Below are 17,655 nucleotides of genomic sequence, written 5' to 3'. Positions count from 1 at the left end.
TCGTTGGATTTGGAGGATGCCTACTTCCACATTCCCATCCTAAAGGGGCACCGAAAATTCCTCAGATTCGTGGTCCAAGGGCGTCATTACCAGTTCAAAGCCCTTCCCTTCGGACTACGGTCGGCACCCAGGGTATTCACCAAGTGCCTCGCACCGGTGGCGGCGCAGCTGCGCCGCGAGGGGATTCACGTCTAACCCTACCTGGACGACTGGCTCATCCGCGCCAAGACGAGGGAGCTCGCCGTGGTCCACACGGCAAGGACCGTCCAACTCCTCACGGACCTGGGATTCTCAGTGAACTACGCCAAATCCCACCTGGTGCCCGCGCAAGTCGCACTGTTTCTGGGAGCGAGGCTCGACACAGTGTCCCTTCTGGCCTCCCCGTCGGAGGAGAGGACCAGGACCATCTTGGGCAAGGTGCAACGGATGTTGGTGGCCGACGCGGCCAAGGTGAGGTCCATCAAGTCCCTCCTCGGGATGATGTCTTCCTGCATCTACCTCATTCCCATGTGCAGGCTCCGGATGCGCCCGTTGCAAGAATTCCTGGATGCGCGCTGGATCCAGACGACGGGCAGCTTCGAGGAAAGGATCAAGCTCGACGAGAGTTTCCGACGAGCGATACGGTGGTGGGGCACCCGCGCGCATCTGACGGCGGGCATGGACTTCCAGACCCCAGCCCACCAGGAGACTGTGACCACGGATGCCTCCCTGGAAGGGTGGGGAGCGCACACCGAAAATCTGCACGCAAGGGGACTCTGGCTCCCGACGGAGAAGTCCCTGCATATCAACGTCCTGGAGCTCCGTGCAGTGTTTTGGGCCCTCAGGTCCTTCCTTCCGTCCCTCAAGGGCAAGGTGGTGAGGATCTTCACCGACAACACCACCACCATGTTTTACATCAGGAAACAGGGCGGAACCAGGTCCCCAGCGCTGTCCAAGGAGGCGCAGGACCTGTGGCATTGGGCCGTCGCCCAAGGGATTTTTCTGGTGCCGTTTCATCTGGCAGGGATAAAAAACACCATCGCCGACTCACTCAGCAGGGAGCTGCGCTCGTGCCACGAGTGGGAACTACGGCAGGATCTGGTGGATCGCCTCTTCCGACGGTGGGGCACACCCCAGATCGACCTGTTCGCGACGGCAACGAACACCAAGTGCCGGAGGTTCGCCAGCAGGTTTCCCCAGACGAGGAGCATGGGCGATGCTTTCTCGTTCCCCTGGGAGGGCCTGTTCCTCTACGCGTTCCCTCCCTTGCCTCTGCTAATCCGGCTCGTCAACCAGCTCAAGAGGTCACAGTGCAGGATGATCCTCGTCGCACCTGCGTGGCCGAGGCAGATATGGTTCCCGGACCTTCTGGACTTGTCAGCGTCCCCGCCGATCAAGCTGCCGGCGGACGCGGATCTACTCTCCAGGGAAGGAGGCGCCATCCTCCACCACGACCCGAAGTCGCTGAACTTGCAGGCCTGGCTCCTGCAGCGCTAGAGTTTGGAGGATACGACATACCGGCCGATTGCAGAGAGGTTCTTGCAAAGGCCAGGGCGTCCTCGACTCTTAAATGCTACGGACACAAATGGAAGAGGTTCTCTGTCTGGTGCCACGCACAGAAGATTAACCCTCTACGGATTAGGGCTCCCCAAGTACTGCCGTACCTGCTGACGCTGGCCAAAGCTGGTCTGGCACACGCGTCCATCAAGATTCATCTTGCTGCGATCTCCCGATACACCAGAACCACGGGGCGGACGTCCTTGTGGTCTCATCGTCTGGTGAAAGAGTTCATGAAGGGACTGTTCAGATCGTTCCCGCCGGTGAAGGCCCCGGCCCCGGCGTGGGAGCTCAACGTGGTGCTGACCAAGCTCATGGGACCTCCGTTCGATCCTCTGCACTCGGCCCCGTTGAAGTTTCTATCGTGGAAAACAGCTTTTCTTGTGGCCATCACCTCCGCACGACGAGTGGGAGAGATCCAGGCCCTTTCCTGCAAGGCCCCGTACTTGACTTTCCACAACACGAGGGTAGTGCTCAGGACGCACCCCTCCTTCATGCCCAAGGTGCCGTCGGACTTCCATCTCAACGAACCCTTGGTGTTGCCTGTGTTCTTCCCGTCGCCTTCGTCGCCGGCTGAGAGGACTTTGCACTCGCTGGATGTGGCTAGAGCGCTGAAGTTCTACGTAGACCGCACGAAGTGTTTTCGGAAGACGTCACAACTCTTTGTGAACTTTGGACCTGTCAATCAGGGGAAGGCTCTCTCGAAGGCTTCCATTTCCAGATGGCTCTCCGGCTGTATCATGTACTGTCATCGGTTGGCAAACCGACCGCTGCCTGGCCGTCCGAGAGCCCATTCCACCAGAGCGATCGCAGCTACCACGGCGTTCCTATCTGGTGTGCCCCTGCTGGACATATGCAGGGCTGCTACGTGGAGGTCGACGCACACCTTCACGAAATTCTACTGCGTCGACCGGGATTCCAGGGAGGAGTCCAGGGTCGGCCAAGCAGTGCTGCGCAACCTGTTCGCCTGAGGTGAGCCTGGTGAGGAGGTAAGATGCTTAATGTTGAGTTTATGTGATGCTTAATGTTGAGCCTTTGCCACCTCCCGTGGTTGTGCATGTGTGTACTGCTATGTATTCTTTATTCATGAGCATGTGAATCCATGCCAGACCCCATGCTGGAGAAGGAACAAGTTACTTACCTGTAACTGTTGTTCTCCAGCATGGGTCTGGCATGGATTCACATGCGAACCCTCCCGCCTACCCCTCTGCGGCTCTTCACTTGGTCATACTGCCACTTCACGTGCTTCCAAATCTGAAGATGGCTGCCAGAGGCGGTGCTTAGGTAGAGGGCAGTCATTGGCTGTGGTCAGTATGACGCAGAGACCAGTGATTGGTTATTACTACGAAAGACAGATCAGAAACGAAACTGATACTGAGCCCCAATATTGGCGCAGAGATGAAGTGGAAAACAAATCCTCAATTAATCAAAAAGCACATATAATTATGTATACTTAATGTATAAATAGATTCCATTCAATGGCAATGTTCAGGCCGTTTATTCCCATGTCTAATCTAAAAATGCATTTCTGTTCAAGTTTCCTCAATAGGAGATCTCCATCGCCACTGGGCATTTCACTGTTTGAATAATGTACCATAGTAACTCAGTGTGTTTATGTTCTACCTCCTTCAAATGGGCTACTAGCGGTTTGTCTGCAATTTGGTTTTAAATGCATGAGCAGTACTTGCAAATCTTTTGCTGGATTTCTCTTTTTGTTTTTCCTATAAACAGTAGGTCACAGGGGCATTTTATCTCGTAAATTGCCCATTTTGTAAGGCAATTGGTAAAAGAATCTAGTTTCCATGAAAGGCCGTTTAGGTCCACAACTTTCATGTCTTTGGTCAGAGCACATACGGAACATTTGCTGCATTTAAAGTGGCCGTCATTGGGGGTAAGGCCCATAAAGTCGGTTGGGTCAATTTTCTCACTTTTGGTTCCTCAAACGTATGTACGAGTTTGTCTTTCAAGTTATGTCTTCTTTTGAAGGCAAACAAGGTGTGTTGATGTTAAAATCATCAGTGTGTTAACTGCTCAAATTTTGGAGAATGTTTCTTCTCAACTGATGGCTTATGGGGGATAAATAAGTTACGCATGTGATTTTTTCCACTTTATGTGTGACTTGTCTGGTGAGACACATCTGCCTATTGGCATTTCACGCTCTTTTTGAGCTCTTCGAATAACTAAAGGAGGGTATCCACGTTCCTTCAATCTGGCACGTAGGCGAAAGGAGGAGACGACCTCAGGAAGAAATGCAGGGTTTGTTTTAAGCAATACCTTGTCCGTGTGAAATGTAGTTGATGGCTCTGAAGCAACCAGGGCCTGAATTACAGGTAAGGCCCACCAGCAGGGCTGTCTTGATGGTAACTAGCCTGATGTCCGTGGACGTCATGGGTTCAAATGGTTTATGCGCTAGGGCGCCCAGCACCACATTAAGGTCCCAGACCGGGTGTGGTCTTTTGATAGGCGGATACAATCTGGTCAGACGCGCCAGGTGTATCTTAACCACCGGATTTGATGATGAAAAACTGTCATCGCCTGAGTTCTTGTAGGCCCTTATGGCTGCCAGATAGGTGCAGCATGTGTCTACCTATACACCTGAATGAGCCAGGTGCGCTGAGAAGGATGGAACGTCGTCCAACGAGCATGTCAATGTGTCAATTTGGTTTGATTCTGCCCAGTGACAGAACCTGGTCCACTTGCTTTTGTACTGGCTCCTGGTAGAGTTGCTTCTAGCCCCTGTATGATAGCCAGGTGCAGATGCTTCAGGGTAACCTGTTCAGGAACCAAGCTGCGAGGGCTAACTTCCAGCGGCCATTTTGCCTTGCCCTGCGCCATGTGCCTGAGGTGTGGCGATTGCTGAGCTGGGTCCGGTCTCTACCTGCACATGGAATAGCAAACGTTGCGACCTTCCCTGCAACTCGGGTAGAGACCTGATCGACGGAGTGCCCTCGGCCATGGTGCTGACAGTGCTGCATACAGGCGCCCCCTCAGTCATGTGTCCGGTACTAGGACGAAACCCCTCCGGTCGGGATCCGGTAATAGAGCCTTGTGGCCCCTCAGTGGTACGACCGGTAGGCTCTTGCGACCCCTCGGCCCGCAGGCCGGTAGTCTCGGTCCCCTTGCTGGTTTTTTAACCTGAAAGGTTCCTCCTGCTTGGGCGCTGCCTGGAGAAGGAGTCACCTTACGGGGTGCAGAGGAGAACAGGGCACCTACCTTGGGCCTGGTCTTCCTTCTCACATATGCTTTAAGGTACTCAGGAGGTGATCTTTCGAAGAGCTCCCTCCACCTGGCGAGCCGATTCTTCAGAGTGCATGAGGGTCGATGTCGGGAAGGGACCATCGCAGGCTGGACACCTACTGAAACCTGCCGTCGTTGACATGTGCCGTGGAGGAGCGTGGCACCAGAGGACAGAGCAGTACCTTGGAAGAGAAAAAAGAAAAAGAAAATAACTTCTTCCAGGGAAGAGCGTATGGAATTACAAGGCCGGAGGCCTAACCCAGGAGCACTGGTGAAAGCAGTCCATTCCTGTCGACTTGGAAAACAGGACTGGGGAGTGGCGCAGCTGGGCGGCATCAGAGGAGTGCATGCTCCCAGGGCCAAACCCCCGGGCACATCTAAATTTAAAAGGAAAGAGGATTTTTCAGGTAAAATCTTTTTCGTTTCCCGTCCCGAGCGATTGACACCCATACAGTATGGAGGAAACGGGACATAGGAGTACCTCAATGCAATAAATACCCCAGAAAACAACGTAACAGCTTCCACCGTTTGTGAATAACGATCCTGCAGTCATTCACAAATGGTAAGCAACAGTGCAGTGTGGTAGATCAGAAGGACGGGACCTACTAACATGTGCCATTTTCAAAAGGTTTATTGAAAGAAAATGCCTAGCTTTCCCTATTCTATGGGTTTCTCTACCTAACACAATGAACCTAGGGTACTCGTCATCAATGGTGAGGTCCACAGCAAAAGTCAGTCCTCTGTCCAAAGCTATCCTAGGCTGACCCTACCAATAACACCACACAACTAAAGAGCAGAAGGACTCCCTTCTCCTGGGTTGCTTTTCAGAAAAGCCCTCCTCAAACAGGATTTTCAGATAGCCTTTTGCTACCTCTCACACCAAGACATTCAGTTGTTTTAAGGGGCTTATCCAGAACCTTTTATATTGGTTGCATTGGTTCCTCAAACTCCTTCCTTGGGTTTCATTGATTCTTGAATGAATTCATACCCAGTGTCTCTCAATCTTTATTGATTGATTGATATTTTATTGCATTTGGTTTAAATAAAATGTCAAACCTTTACAATTCCTCTATTTCCCAGTTTATAGACCTAAATACACGATTTCATATAACAATATACTTACCCAATTCATAATCCTAAAAACACATTCATAAAACAACATTGCAATACATTCACAATACCTTTAACATTAGTCTAGCTGTTTATAGTACAATTATTATTTCATACATCAAGTTTACAGAATTTCAAAAATGGAATGATTGCCACATCCAACAAAACAGCTTGTCCACTCAACGTGGTCGGCCACAAGTAAACCACATACAACCCTTTGTAAGCTATTAACCGATTTGGCAAAAATTATGATCCTCTGTGGCAACCATACTCGTTTGAGGTTTTTCCTTTGGCATCTGTGTGCTGTACCCAACAATCAGTATAATTATGAATCGTCTCTGGTCTTCCAATATGGTAGTTGTACTGAGTCTCTGAATATGTGTTGTTCTTCACATCAGTTTATTTCTACTTTATGATGAACCAATCTATTCTCAGGACTATTCTTGTTTTCTATCTTTTCATTGAAACAAGTAGACTGAGTTTGACTCTTGTTCTTCTTCTGGTGTTGCCATTCACTGGGATGAGTACCTGAATGATTCTCATTGGTCTTATGGTTTTGTCATTCATTAGCCTTTTTAATGATTTGTTCCTCACTGGGGGAGTAGGCACACTCTAATCGTTATATTCGTGCTTTCCCTGTATTTGTATACACTCGTCATACATGCGCTGTCCCCTATGTCTCCCGCTCTCCCACTGATCTTTGTCGTACTGTGGCTGCATCACCAGGTCAGCATTGTTTCTCTTTGGTCTTCTGTCAGGACAGCTCTACTGTCCGTTCACTCTACTTCATTGGACACACCTCTGTGTTGGTTCATGGTATCAGTCAGAAGAGGGTTTGTGTCTCTCGGTCCTCCCACGTCACCACGTAGTTCGCCCCTCGGCAGACAGACTTTCTCATGTCCGTCTTCAGTGTGTTTTACCATAAGCACATTCATGTTGGGGCTTCTCCTCACCCACTTTCTCTTGCACGCTGCCTGTAGCCAGGTAAAGCAAAGTTGTCCAGAGGCACCAGTTTCCCTTCTCCAGCTGGTTTGTAACTCCCGTTATGACATTCTCTTGTTCCTCCCACTTTTATTACACAATGATGGGGCTTCCCCAGTTTCTCAGCAAAGTCCTTCCTTTGTGTTCGAGCTACGCTCTTCATAACTCCGTTAGGTTTCTTCGTATCAGTGGTTAACAGACAGACATTCTTTATCACTCCTATGTTCTTACTCTTCACAGTACCAGGCAGGTACTCATCGTCTGTAATTATATTACATCAGCATATATAAAAGAGGAGTCTGGTTGTCTTTCAACTGATAGGGTTGGACTGAGTTCTTGAGGATGCTGAAAAGGGAGTTCCTCATCAGAAAGGGAGTCCTTATCCCCAAGAGGTGTGGGAGCGCTCTTTGAGGTCCTGCTTACCACCACCCCTAGGGGGAATGTTGCATAGAAAGCCCCCCTCCCTAGCTTCACAGGGTAGGGATCCCACCTTGGGAGAAGTGACTGAATCCCACGATTCGTTACAGCAGTCACAGATGAACTAACAGGATGTGTACTGTAGCGTTTGACAACAAAATGTTTAAAACAATGCAGATACTTAAAGAGAATCAGGAGCCACTTTAAAAAAAAGAAGTCAAATCCAACACCACTTAAACGGTGCACATGGAGTCAAGGAATTAGTTAATGGATACAAAAAATACTTTGTCATATACTGTCTGAAACAGTGGCTGAAATCCCCATTCCAAGATGGAGGCCAATTGTTTTAGCTTCATTATTTGTAAAAGCAAGGTGGGAGGCAACAGAGAGAATATGTGCGCTCAGAGCAATATGTATCTGTTTGTAGCGGGGAAATGGGCATATTATGTCTCGATTGAGATTACAAATGTCAATGACAAGTAAGGTAGTGGTGTCTGAAATGAGAGAAGTTTGCATGGCTGTGTCATGGGAAGTAATGCAAGTCTCAATGATTGCTAGCACTCCAACCTGAAGTGTGTGGGAATCTAAGGGTTGTGTGGGAAACATCTTTTTAGAAAGAGATAGGGTGTTCCAGAGCTCAAGAATAAGAGGGATACATTGAGAGGAAGAGAAGAAGGGACAACCAGAGGCAAGGAAGGTACATTAAGTCAGAGGGGGTGGGTTTTTTGCCTTTGCATTTTTCAACAGGGAAAGGCTTAGAGAGAGAAAGGTGTACAGGAAGGAGTACAGAGAAGCAACAGGAGAACAGTATGCATAGAGCTCAGAGGAGGTGAGTAAATAGTAGAAGTGCATAGTGTAGTCTTGAGTATGGGGAAGCAGGAGGGAAGAAATGTGCAAGATTTACTTTCAGATGTTTACAAGTGCTGAGAGGCAGATTGCAGAGTTACGGTCTGCTAGGGATTTAAGTGTTCCATCATGTACACCTAAAATGGTGGATTACTTAGCACTTTATTGGGACATTTGAGGACGGCATTCTACCTTAACCCATCATGACCATGCCAGATATTTCAGGCTGCACTTGACATAGATCAGCCAAAATCTAGGCCAATTCTCGTACTTTGAATCTTGAAGAAGGAACAAGTTACTTACCTGTAACTGTTGTTCTCCAGCATGGGTCTGGCATGGATTCACATGCTCATGAATATTCCCCGTCGTCAGGCTGGGAATCCTCGGTAAAGAAAAAACCAGTATCAGTTTCGTTTCTGATCTGTCTTTCGTAGTAATAACCAATCACTGGTCTCTGCGTCATACTGACCACAGCCAATGACTGCCCTCTACCTAAGCACCGCCTCTGGCAGCCATCTTCAGATTTGGAAGCACGTGAAGTGGCAGTATGACCAAGTGAAGAGCCGCAGAGGGGTAGGCGGGAGGGTTCGCATGTGAATCCATGCCAGACCCATGCTGGAGAACAACAGTTACAGGTAAGTAACTTGTTCCTTCTCCAGCATGGGGTCTGGCATGGATTCACATGCTCATGAATAAAGAATACATAGCAGTACACACATGCACAACCACGGGAGGTGGCAAAGGCTCAACATTAAGCATCACATCAACTCAACATTAAGCATCTTACCTCCTCACCAGGCTCACCTCAGGCGAACAGGTTGCGCAGCACTGCTTGGCCGACCCTGGACTCCTCCCTGGAATCCCGGTCGACGCAGTAGAATTTCGTGAAGGTGTGCGTCGACCTCCACGTAGCAGCCCTGCATATGTCCAGCAGGGGCACACCAGATAGGAACGCCGTGGTAGCTGCGATCGCTCTGGTGGAATGGGCTCTCGGACGGCCAGGCAGCGGTCGGTTTGCCAACCGGTGACAGCACATGATACAGCCGGAGAGCCATCTGGAGATGGAAGCCTTCGAGAGAGCCTTCCCCTGATTGACAGGTCCAAAGTTCACAAAGAGTTGTGACGTCTTCCGAAAACCCTTCGTGCGGTCCACGTAGAACTTCAGCGCTCTAGCTACATCCAGCGAGTGCAAAGTCCTCTCAGCCGGCGACGAAGGCGACGGGAAGAACACAGGTAACACCAAGGGTTCGTTGAGATGGAAATCCGACGGTACCTTGGGCATGAAGGAGGGGTGCGTCCTGAGCACTACCCTCGTGTCGTGGAAAGTCAAGTACGGGTCTTGCAGGAAAGGGCCTGGATCTCTCCCACTCGTCGTGCGGAGGTGATGGCCACAAGAAAAGCTGTTTTCCACGATAGAAACTTCAACGGGGCCGAGTGCAGAGGCTCGAACGGAGGTCCCATGAGCTTGGTCAGCACCACGTTGAGCTCCCACGCCGGGGCCGGAGCCTTCACCGGCGGGAACGATCTGAACAGTCCCTTCATGAACTCTTTCACCAGACGATGAGACCACAAGGACGTCCGGCCCGTGGTTCTGGTGTATCGGGAGATCGCAGCAAGATGAATCTTGATGGACGCGTGTGCCAGACCAGCTTTGGCCAGCGTCAGCAGGTACGGCAGTACTTGGGGAGCCGTAATCCATAGAGGGTTAATCTCCTGTGCGTGGCACCAGATAGAGAACCTCTTCCATTTGTGTCCGTAGCATTTAAGAGTCGAGGACGCCCTGGCCTTTGCAAGAACCTCTCTGCAATCGGCCGGTATGTCGTATCCTCCAAACTCTAGCGCTGCAGGAGCCAGGCCTGCAAGTTCAGCGACTTCGGGTCGTGGTGGAGGATGGCGCCTCCTTCCCTGGAGAGTAGATCCGCGTCCGCCGGCAGCTTGATCGGCGGGGACGCTGACAAGTCCAGAAGGTCCGGGAACCATATCTGCCTCGGCCACGCAGGTGCGACGAGGATCATCCTGCACCGTGACCTCTTGAGCTGGTTGACGAGCCGGATTAGCAGAGGCAAGGGAGGGAACGCGTAGAGGAACAGGCCCTCCCAGGGGAACGAGAAAGCATCGCCCATGCTCCTCGTCTGGGGAAACCTGCTGGCGAACCTCCGGCACTTGGTGTTCGTCGCCGTCGCGAACAGGTCGATCTGGGGTGTGCCCCACCGTCGGAAGAGGCGATCCACCAGATCCTGCCGTAGTTCCCACTCCTGGCACGAGCGCAGCTCCCTGCTGAGTGAGTCGGCGATGGTGTTTTTTATCCCTGCCAGATGAAACGGCACCAGAAAAATCCCTTGGGCGACGGCCCAATGCCACAGGTCCTGCGCCTCCTTGGACAGCGCTGGGGACCTGGTTCCGCCCTGTTTCCTGATGTAAAACATGGTGGTGGTGTTGTCGGTGAAGATCCTCACCACCTTGCCCTTGAGGGACGGAAGGAAGGACCTGAGGGCCCAAAACACTGCACGGAGCTCCAGGACGTTGATATGTAGGGACTTCTCCGTCGGGAGCCAGAGTCCCCTTGCGTGCAGATTTTCGGTGTGCGCTCCCCACCCTTCCAGGGAGGCATCCGTGGTCACAGTCTCCTGGTGGGCTGGGGTCTGGAAGTCCATGCCCGCCGTCAGATGCGCGCGGGTGCCCCACCACCGTATCGCTCGTCGGAAACTCTCGTCGAGCTTGATCCTTTCCTCGAAGCTGCCCGTCGTCTGGATCCAGCGCGCATCCAGGAATTCTTGCAACGGGCGCATCCGGAGCCTGCACATGGGAATGAGGTAGATGCAGGAAGACATCATCCCGAGGAGGGACTTGATGGACCTCACTTTGGCCGCGTCGGCCACCAACATCCGTTGCACCTTGCCCAAGATGGTCCTGGTCCTCTCCTCCGACGGGGAGGCCAGAAGGGACACTGTGTCGAGCCTCGCTCCCAGAAACAGTGCGACTTGCGCGGGCACCAGGTGGGATTTGGCGTAGTTCACGGAGAATCCCAGGTCCGTGAGGAGTTGGACGGTCCTTGCCGTGTGGACCACGGCGAGCTCCCTCGTCTTGGCGCGGATGAGCCAGTCGTCCAGGTAGGGGTAGACGTGAATCCCCTCGCGGCGCAGCTGCGCCGCCACCGGTGCAAGGCACTTGGTGAATACCCTGGGTGCCGACCGTAGTCCGAAGGGAAGGGCTTTGAACTGGTAATGACGCCCTTGGACCACGAATCTGAGGAATTTGCGGTGCCCCTTTAGGATGGGAATGTGGAAGTAGGCATCCTCCAAATCCAACGACGATAGGAAGTCTCCTTCCTCCAGCTGACCCAGGACGTGCTGGAGGGTGACCATCCGGAACTTCTGCGCCTTGATGAACTTGTTCAGACGTCGCAGGTCTAGGATGGGGCGCCATCCTCCCGTCTTCTTCTTCACGAGGAAGTATCTCGAGTAGACTCCGGAGCCCCGAAGCCTCTTTGGGACGAGTTCGATGGCGCCCTTTCTGAGCATCGCCTTTACCTCCAGGAGAAGTTGAGGGACGTGAAGTTCTTTCCTGGCCACGGGGGGGACGCGCGGGCACCTTCTTTGAAACTCGAGCGCGTGGCCCCGGGCCAGGGCGTCCAGCACCCAACGGTCGGTGGAGATGGACTCCCACACGCTGACGAAGCCCGCCAGCCGGCCTCCCACCGGGGTGCTTCGGTGGGGGCCCGACCCCACGGCCGGTTCAATCCTGCTTGGACGCGGCCTTGCCGCCTTGACCTCCTTGGTGACGACGGCGGGGTCCGCTAGACTTGCCTCGTCCTCTGTAGGCCTCTTGCGACGACGAGCGGGCCGCTTGACGGTAGGAAGCGAAACCGCCGCCGGAACCTTTGGAGGTGCCCTTGCCTCTGCCGCTCCGAAAGGGCGTCCGTCGTTGCAGGACTCCAAGGGCCCGGGCCGTCTCCGTATCCGCCTTGATGGCCTGAAGGGAATCGTCCACTGTCTTCCCAAACAGGTTGTTCCCGTCGAAGGGCATGTCCAGGACTCTGGTCTGGACGTCCTGCCGGAAGTCCGTAGCTTTGAGCCATCCACGACATCGAAGGCAAACGCCGTTGCCCAGCTGGCGGAACCCAGTGTCGGCGATGTCCGTCGCCACGGTGATGGCGTGGTCCGAGGCCACCTCACCTTCCTGCAGGATCTCAAGGGCCTCCGCCCTCTTGTCGTCCGGCAGAAAATCCAGCAGGGGAGCCATCTTGTACCAGAGCTCCCTGTCGTAGCGGGCCACGATAGCCAAGGCGTTGGCCGCTTTAATCGTCGTCGCTGCCGACGAGATGACTCTACGCCCCATAGTATCCAATTTCTTTCCCTCGCCGTCCGGCGGGGAAGTCGATGTGGAGGCCGCACCCCCCCCCCGCTTTCTTCCTGGCTGCCGCGGAGACGACGGAGTCCGGGGTAGGCTGCGCCCGGAGGCATAGGGGGGCCGTGTCCGGGACCCGGTACTTTTTCTCGTACCGGTCTCTTCTAGCTGGCGTCGTGGAAGGGTTCTTGAGGAGGGAAAGGCCCTCATCCCAAATGTCGTCCAACAGAGGCACTGCGAGGACCGTCTTCCTCTTGGCCTCGCGCCGCTGATAAAGGAAGCCTTCCTTTTTCTTCTCCTCAGGGCAGAGTTGGAAAAGCTCGGAAGCCCTGGAGATCATGGAGTGGAAAGATCCGATCTCGTCGGGCGGAGAGGCCCTGGTGGGAGGCGACGACGGAAAATCCTCGTCGTATGCCTCGTCGTCCGTACCCGTCGCTGCCGTGTCAGTCCCCGTATCAACCCCTCGGGTGGACGGGGAGGAGGGCTGGAAGGGGCGCGACGGTTGAAAAGGAGGTGGTGGAAGGATCCTTCTTTTCTTGGTAGGGGGAACACCAGAAGGTCCCGGTTCTGGATCCCCGACGGGAGAGGTTCCTCCGTCGGTAACGGTAGCCTCGTCCTTATCTCGGAGCATAAGGACTGTATGGCCAACAAAATGGCCGCCGAGTTGTCTTGCGGCGCTGGCAGAGGGGAATCCGACGGGCGAGCAGGGGCCCCGTCGGTATCCTCGACGATGTCGTCGTCGTCACCTGCGTCGGGGTCCATTCCGACGGGCTGGCCTTCTTCCACGCCTAGGCCGTGGCTTAAGACCTCGATCAGCTCCTCTTCTGAGGTTGAGGCCGAATCTACGACGACGCCCTGCCCCCCCTTCTTCTTCCCCACGGAGGGTTTCACGGGGGTCCTATCGATGGGCACAAAGGAAGACTCCCTCCGAGGAGGCAGGGAGATTCTGGGCCCTGAGGTCGCCACCACTGGTGCAGCCACCACAGGCTGAGCCAGGGCCGCCGCGACCGTTTCGATAGAGGGCTTGGTCGGATGGATCAAGGCCTTCACCACCTTAGGTGCGCTCACCGCCTTATCCTTGAGGGAGGGGGCACTGCCACGCTCCTCCTCTGCCTTAGAGCTCGACCGGGGCCTCTCCAGGAGCTTCGCCGGGTGCTCGGCCTTCCTCTTACCCGACCCAGAGCGTTGGCTCGTGGTTGATGGTGCCGGGGAGGGTGCGCCCTGCCTGGCGCCCGTAGAGCCCGACCGTTCGGCGCTCCCGGTGCCAGCGGACTCGCGGTGCTTGGCCTTATGTTGGGCCCCCGTCGCCGGGGCGCCCTCAAGGTCTTAGAAGACCGCTCGGATTTCTTCTTCTTCTCGCCAGACGGGCTCTTACCCTCCAGCCAGTTGGCGAGACGTTGATGGCGGTCCTTCATGGTCCGTTCCGACATGTTGCCGCAAAACGCACAGTCCTTCTCCACGTGCGTCTTGTCCTCATGAAGGCAGTAAAGGCAGAAAGAGTGTTCGTCCTCCTTGAAGACGTTCTGCAGCTGGCATCCAGGGCAGACCCTGAACAGCTTTCCGGGCGTCGAGCTTCCCTTCTCCTGGGCCATCTCCGAGACCGGGCCTGAGAAGCTTCTGGAGTCCTCCGAAGTGTAGCTCGATGAAATCTTCACCCTTGAGGGGCACAGATGAATCCGACACGGGTCCCCATTGATCGGATGTAGGATCGGTGGAGCTTGAGGCTCTTTTGACCGAAAGAATCGAAGTTTTTTGTAAAAAGCGCGAAAAAATAGCACTAACGCTCGAGAGCAATAGCACGAGGATCCCAACACATGAACGTGCGGTAAAAATCTGAAGATGGCTGCCAGAGGCGGTGCTTAGGTAGAGGGCAGTCATTGGCTGTGGTCAGTATGACGCAGAGACCAGTGATTGGTTATTACTACGAAAGACAGATCAGAAACGAAACTGATACTGGTTTTTTCTTTACCGAGGATTCCCAGCCTGACGACGGGGAATATTCATGAGCATGTGAATCCATGCCAGACCCCATGCTGGAGAAGCATGATTATCTCCACACTTACTGCAACATTAAAATTGTAATTTATTATGTGGCATGTTCTCGTTACACAAATCCCTGTCTTCCTCTTCATGACATCAGAAAACACTTAACACCTAAAAACATTTAATCACTCCCTTGCATTTGGTTGCCCTAACTGAATGTCAGGTGGACTGACAGAGGAATAGAGGGCGAAAGGAGTCAATTTCAAAAGGTTGCCGCCACTAAAAGCACTCTGCTATGGTCTCAGTATGGACATATTTTGAAGAAACCTTTGAAGGGCCCAATGATAACAATATTTAGCCGATAAATTTGCCTTCTTACCTCCTGCTGATGGGAATCCTTTAATGACTCAATCTCGGTTTTTAATTTCTTTACCTCAACTTGCAGTCTTTCTTTTAGACAAGTTTCACGCTCTTGTAAAGCGCCCAGTTCTTCTGCCAATTTATTTCCATGGATTTCCTACAAAGGAAAATTATTAACACATTAACAAATAACTTAATGAACAAATCAATACACCCTAACTAACCATAAGTTCCAAAAAAACAAGTAACACTTCAAGGTATTCCCTGTAAGCCCAACTATGCAGCATGTAAGGAATACCTTACTTACCTGTACCTCCTGTTCTCCAGCATTGGTATCTTTCATAGATTAACATGCTGGTTGAATATTCCCCGTCATCAGGCTGGGAATCCTCAGTAACATTAAAGCAGTTTAATTTGAAATGAAGAACTGCAATCACTTGAGTGTTCTCTTAGTGTTGTTCTAGGTAATGTACCCCTCAGCCAGTAGGCATCCCCGCCAGCAGCTCCTCCCCTAGAGGCCATCTTCAGATTTGCAAAACGTATATTGGAGTGCCAAAACAAGTCAAGATGAGTCACATGCGGGGTAGGTGGAAGGGCTGCATGTGAATCTATGAAAGATACCAATGCTGGGGAACAGGAGTTACAGGTAACTTATTCCTTCTATGGCATTGAATCTTTCATTGATACACACGATGTTGGAATAGATTACACAAAGCAGGCTACACAAACATGCATACAATGCCAAATTGGGAGGAGGGAAAAAGCTCACCTACAGGATAAACCTTACGTTAGGTGAATAGATGTCAAAGGACAACTTTTCCAATCAAATACTCCTCTGTCAAGTTTAAGTCACCAGAGTAAAACCTTGTAAAGGTGTGGACAGACCTCCATGCCATTCAGATGTCCTCAAGGAGAACACCGGAATGGAAAGCAGTGGTAGACGAAACTGCCATTGTGGAAAGTGCTTTATATTGACCAGGAAGCAGCCTGTTGGGCACTTGATGGCAAAAGGAAATGCAAGGTGAAACCCAGCGGGAGATGGACAACTTCGACAGCCCGTTTCCAATGGCCGTAGGCCCAAAAGCAAAGAACAGCTGCAAAGGTTTTTTGAACATCTTAGTATGGGAACCATAGTACTTCAGTGCATGACATCCAGAGAGTGGAGTGCCTGCTCAGCAGGAGTGCAAGGGTATCCGAAGAATACTTGCAGTACTAAAGTCTCATTGAGGTAAAGGTATAAAAGGTGGGATTCGTACACATCAGGACCTTACATTTGTGGAAGACTAGACAAGGCAGCTTAAAAGAGAGCACCTGTATTTCACCATCCCTCCTGGCTGAGTTGATTGCAATCAAGAAAGTAGTCTTACACAACACGAGAGTACAATGTTAAGTTCCGCTGCCTGGGACACAAAGACTGAGGGAGTTTTCTGTGCTCCTTAATTGCCATTTTGAAGGGGGCGTGCTTGCCCCTGTAAGTGTGTCAAACCCTGAGAAGGCTGCAATACTGCCCCGCAGGCTGAAAATGTTGTAGAACCTGCTCCGTGAGGCAAGCAAGAGATACAGGGATCTTTGCTCAATGCAGAGCTCTTCTTTCTATGAGACCCTTGCAGATCTTTGGGGCGTACCCCACTGAATCTAGTTTAGTTTAGTTTAGTTTATTAATTTGTATAGCGCGCCATACCCTGGAGTATCAGGGCGCAAGCGGACAAGGATATGCTCAACTTAGTTACAGGTACATAGAAATGGGGGTACAAAGATGCGCTGAGCTTGGTTACAGATATGCTCAGCCATTGCAAGTACAGAAAAAAAGGCAGGAAGTGTAGACATAGGCAATATTACAGCAATCGAATGTGAACAGGGAGACATAAGCAGAATTATAGCAAGCAAATATGAACAGGGAGAGATCCAGGACAGGGGTGCGAGGAGCATGCTCCTGTTCACGTAATATATAGTTATATATAGTATTGTACAATGTGACAAGTGGACTAGTTAGTTGTCATTGGCTCTCAGCCACCTGGTGAGGTTTTGTCTGAATTTAGCAAAAGGCTGAGGTTCTCTGACGTCATGGGGGAGGGAGTTCCATAGCTGCGCCGCCTTAACCGGGAAGCTGTTACCTCCTATAGTGGCAAGTTTGAAACGCGGGACTTGAAGGCAGTTTGCGTTGGCTATTCTGGTAGGTCTGGAGGAGGTTCTTTTACGTAATCTATCCATGAGGTAAGGTGGAGCTTTGTTGTTGATACATTTGTGGGTGAGGGAAGCGATTTTGAGATGAATTTTGTCTATGGTGGTGAGCCATTTGTGTTCTCTTCTTGTGGAGGATATATGTTCGTTTCTGTTTATCTTGAGTGCTGCTCTCAAAGCATTGTTCTGGAGCACTTGAATTTTGTGGATGGTCTGTTTATTAGCTCCAATGTAAAGTCCATTACAATAGTCTAATTTGGATAGTATCAAGGCTCTGGCAAGTGTAATGCAACTGTCTGTGGAGAGGAATTGTTTGCTCGCTCTGATAAGTTTGCATGTATATGCTGTGGCAGAAGCTAGAGAGTTAACTTGTTTGGTAAAGTTCATGGTGGCGTCTAGGTAAAATCCTAATGTTTTTACTTCATGGGCTACTTTTATGTTGTTCCCATCGATAATGAAGTTGTCATAATCATGGCTGAGTTTGGATATATAGGTAGTGGTGCCCAGGATGATAAGCTCAGTTTTATCATCGTTCAGGCATAGGCCGTGTGTGGCCATCCATGCCTGAACGATGCTATAAATTCTGTTCACTAGGGCCAGGTCCTTGGCGTAGTCTCCTGATAGCGGGAGGAGGATCTGGGTATCGTCTGCGTAGTT

The 17,655-nt window shown here is 51.8% G+C and overlaps 1 protein-coding gene across 4 annotated transcripts in view; it reads right to left on the bottom strand.

Moving 5' to 3' along the window:
• Positions 1 to 17,655, bottom strand: part of CCDC18 (coiled-coil domain containing 18) — a 2,185,916-nt gene that overhangs the window by 186,237 nt on the left and 1,982,024 nt on the right. For all 4 annotated transcript variants that reach the window (XM_069641832.1, XM_069641829.1, XM_069641831.1 and 1 more), the window contains one exon: positions 14,837 to 14,974. In XM_069641832.1, coding sequence (XP_069497933.1) covers positions 14,837 to 14,974 — 138 coding nt within the window. The remainder of the gene's footprint in view (positions 1 to 14,836; positions 14,975 to 17,655) is intronic.

Source organism: Ambystoma mexicanum, chromosome 1q (genome assembly GCF_040938575.1).
Source record: "Ambystoma mexicanum isolate Mex_15411 chromosome 1q, UKY_AmexF1_1, whole genome shotgun sequence".
Lineage (NCBI taxonomy): Eukaryota > Metazoa > Chordata > Amphibia > Caudata > Ambystomatidae > Ambystoma > Ambystoma mexicanum.
Note: the sequence above shows the minus strand (reverse complement) of the source record. Positions and strands in the feature narration are given on the sequence as shown.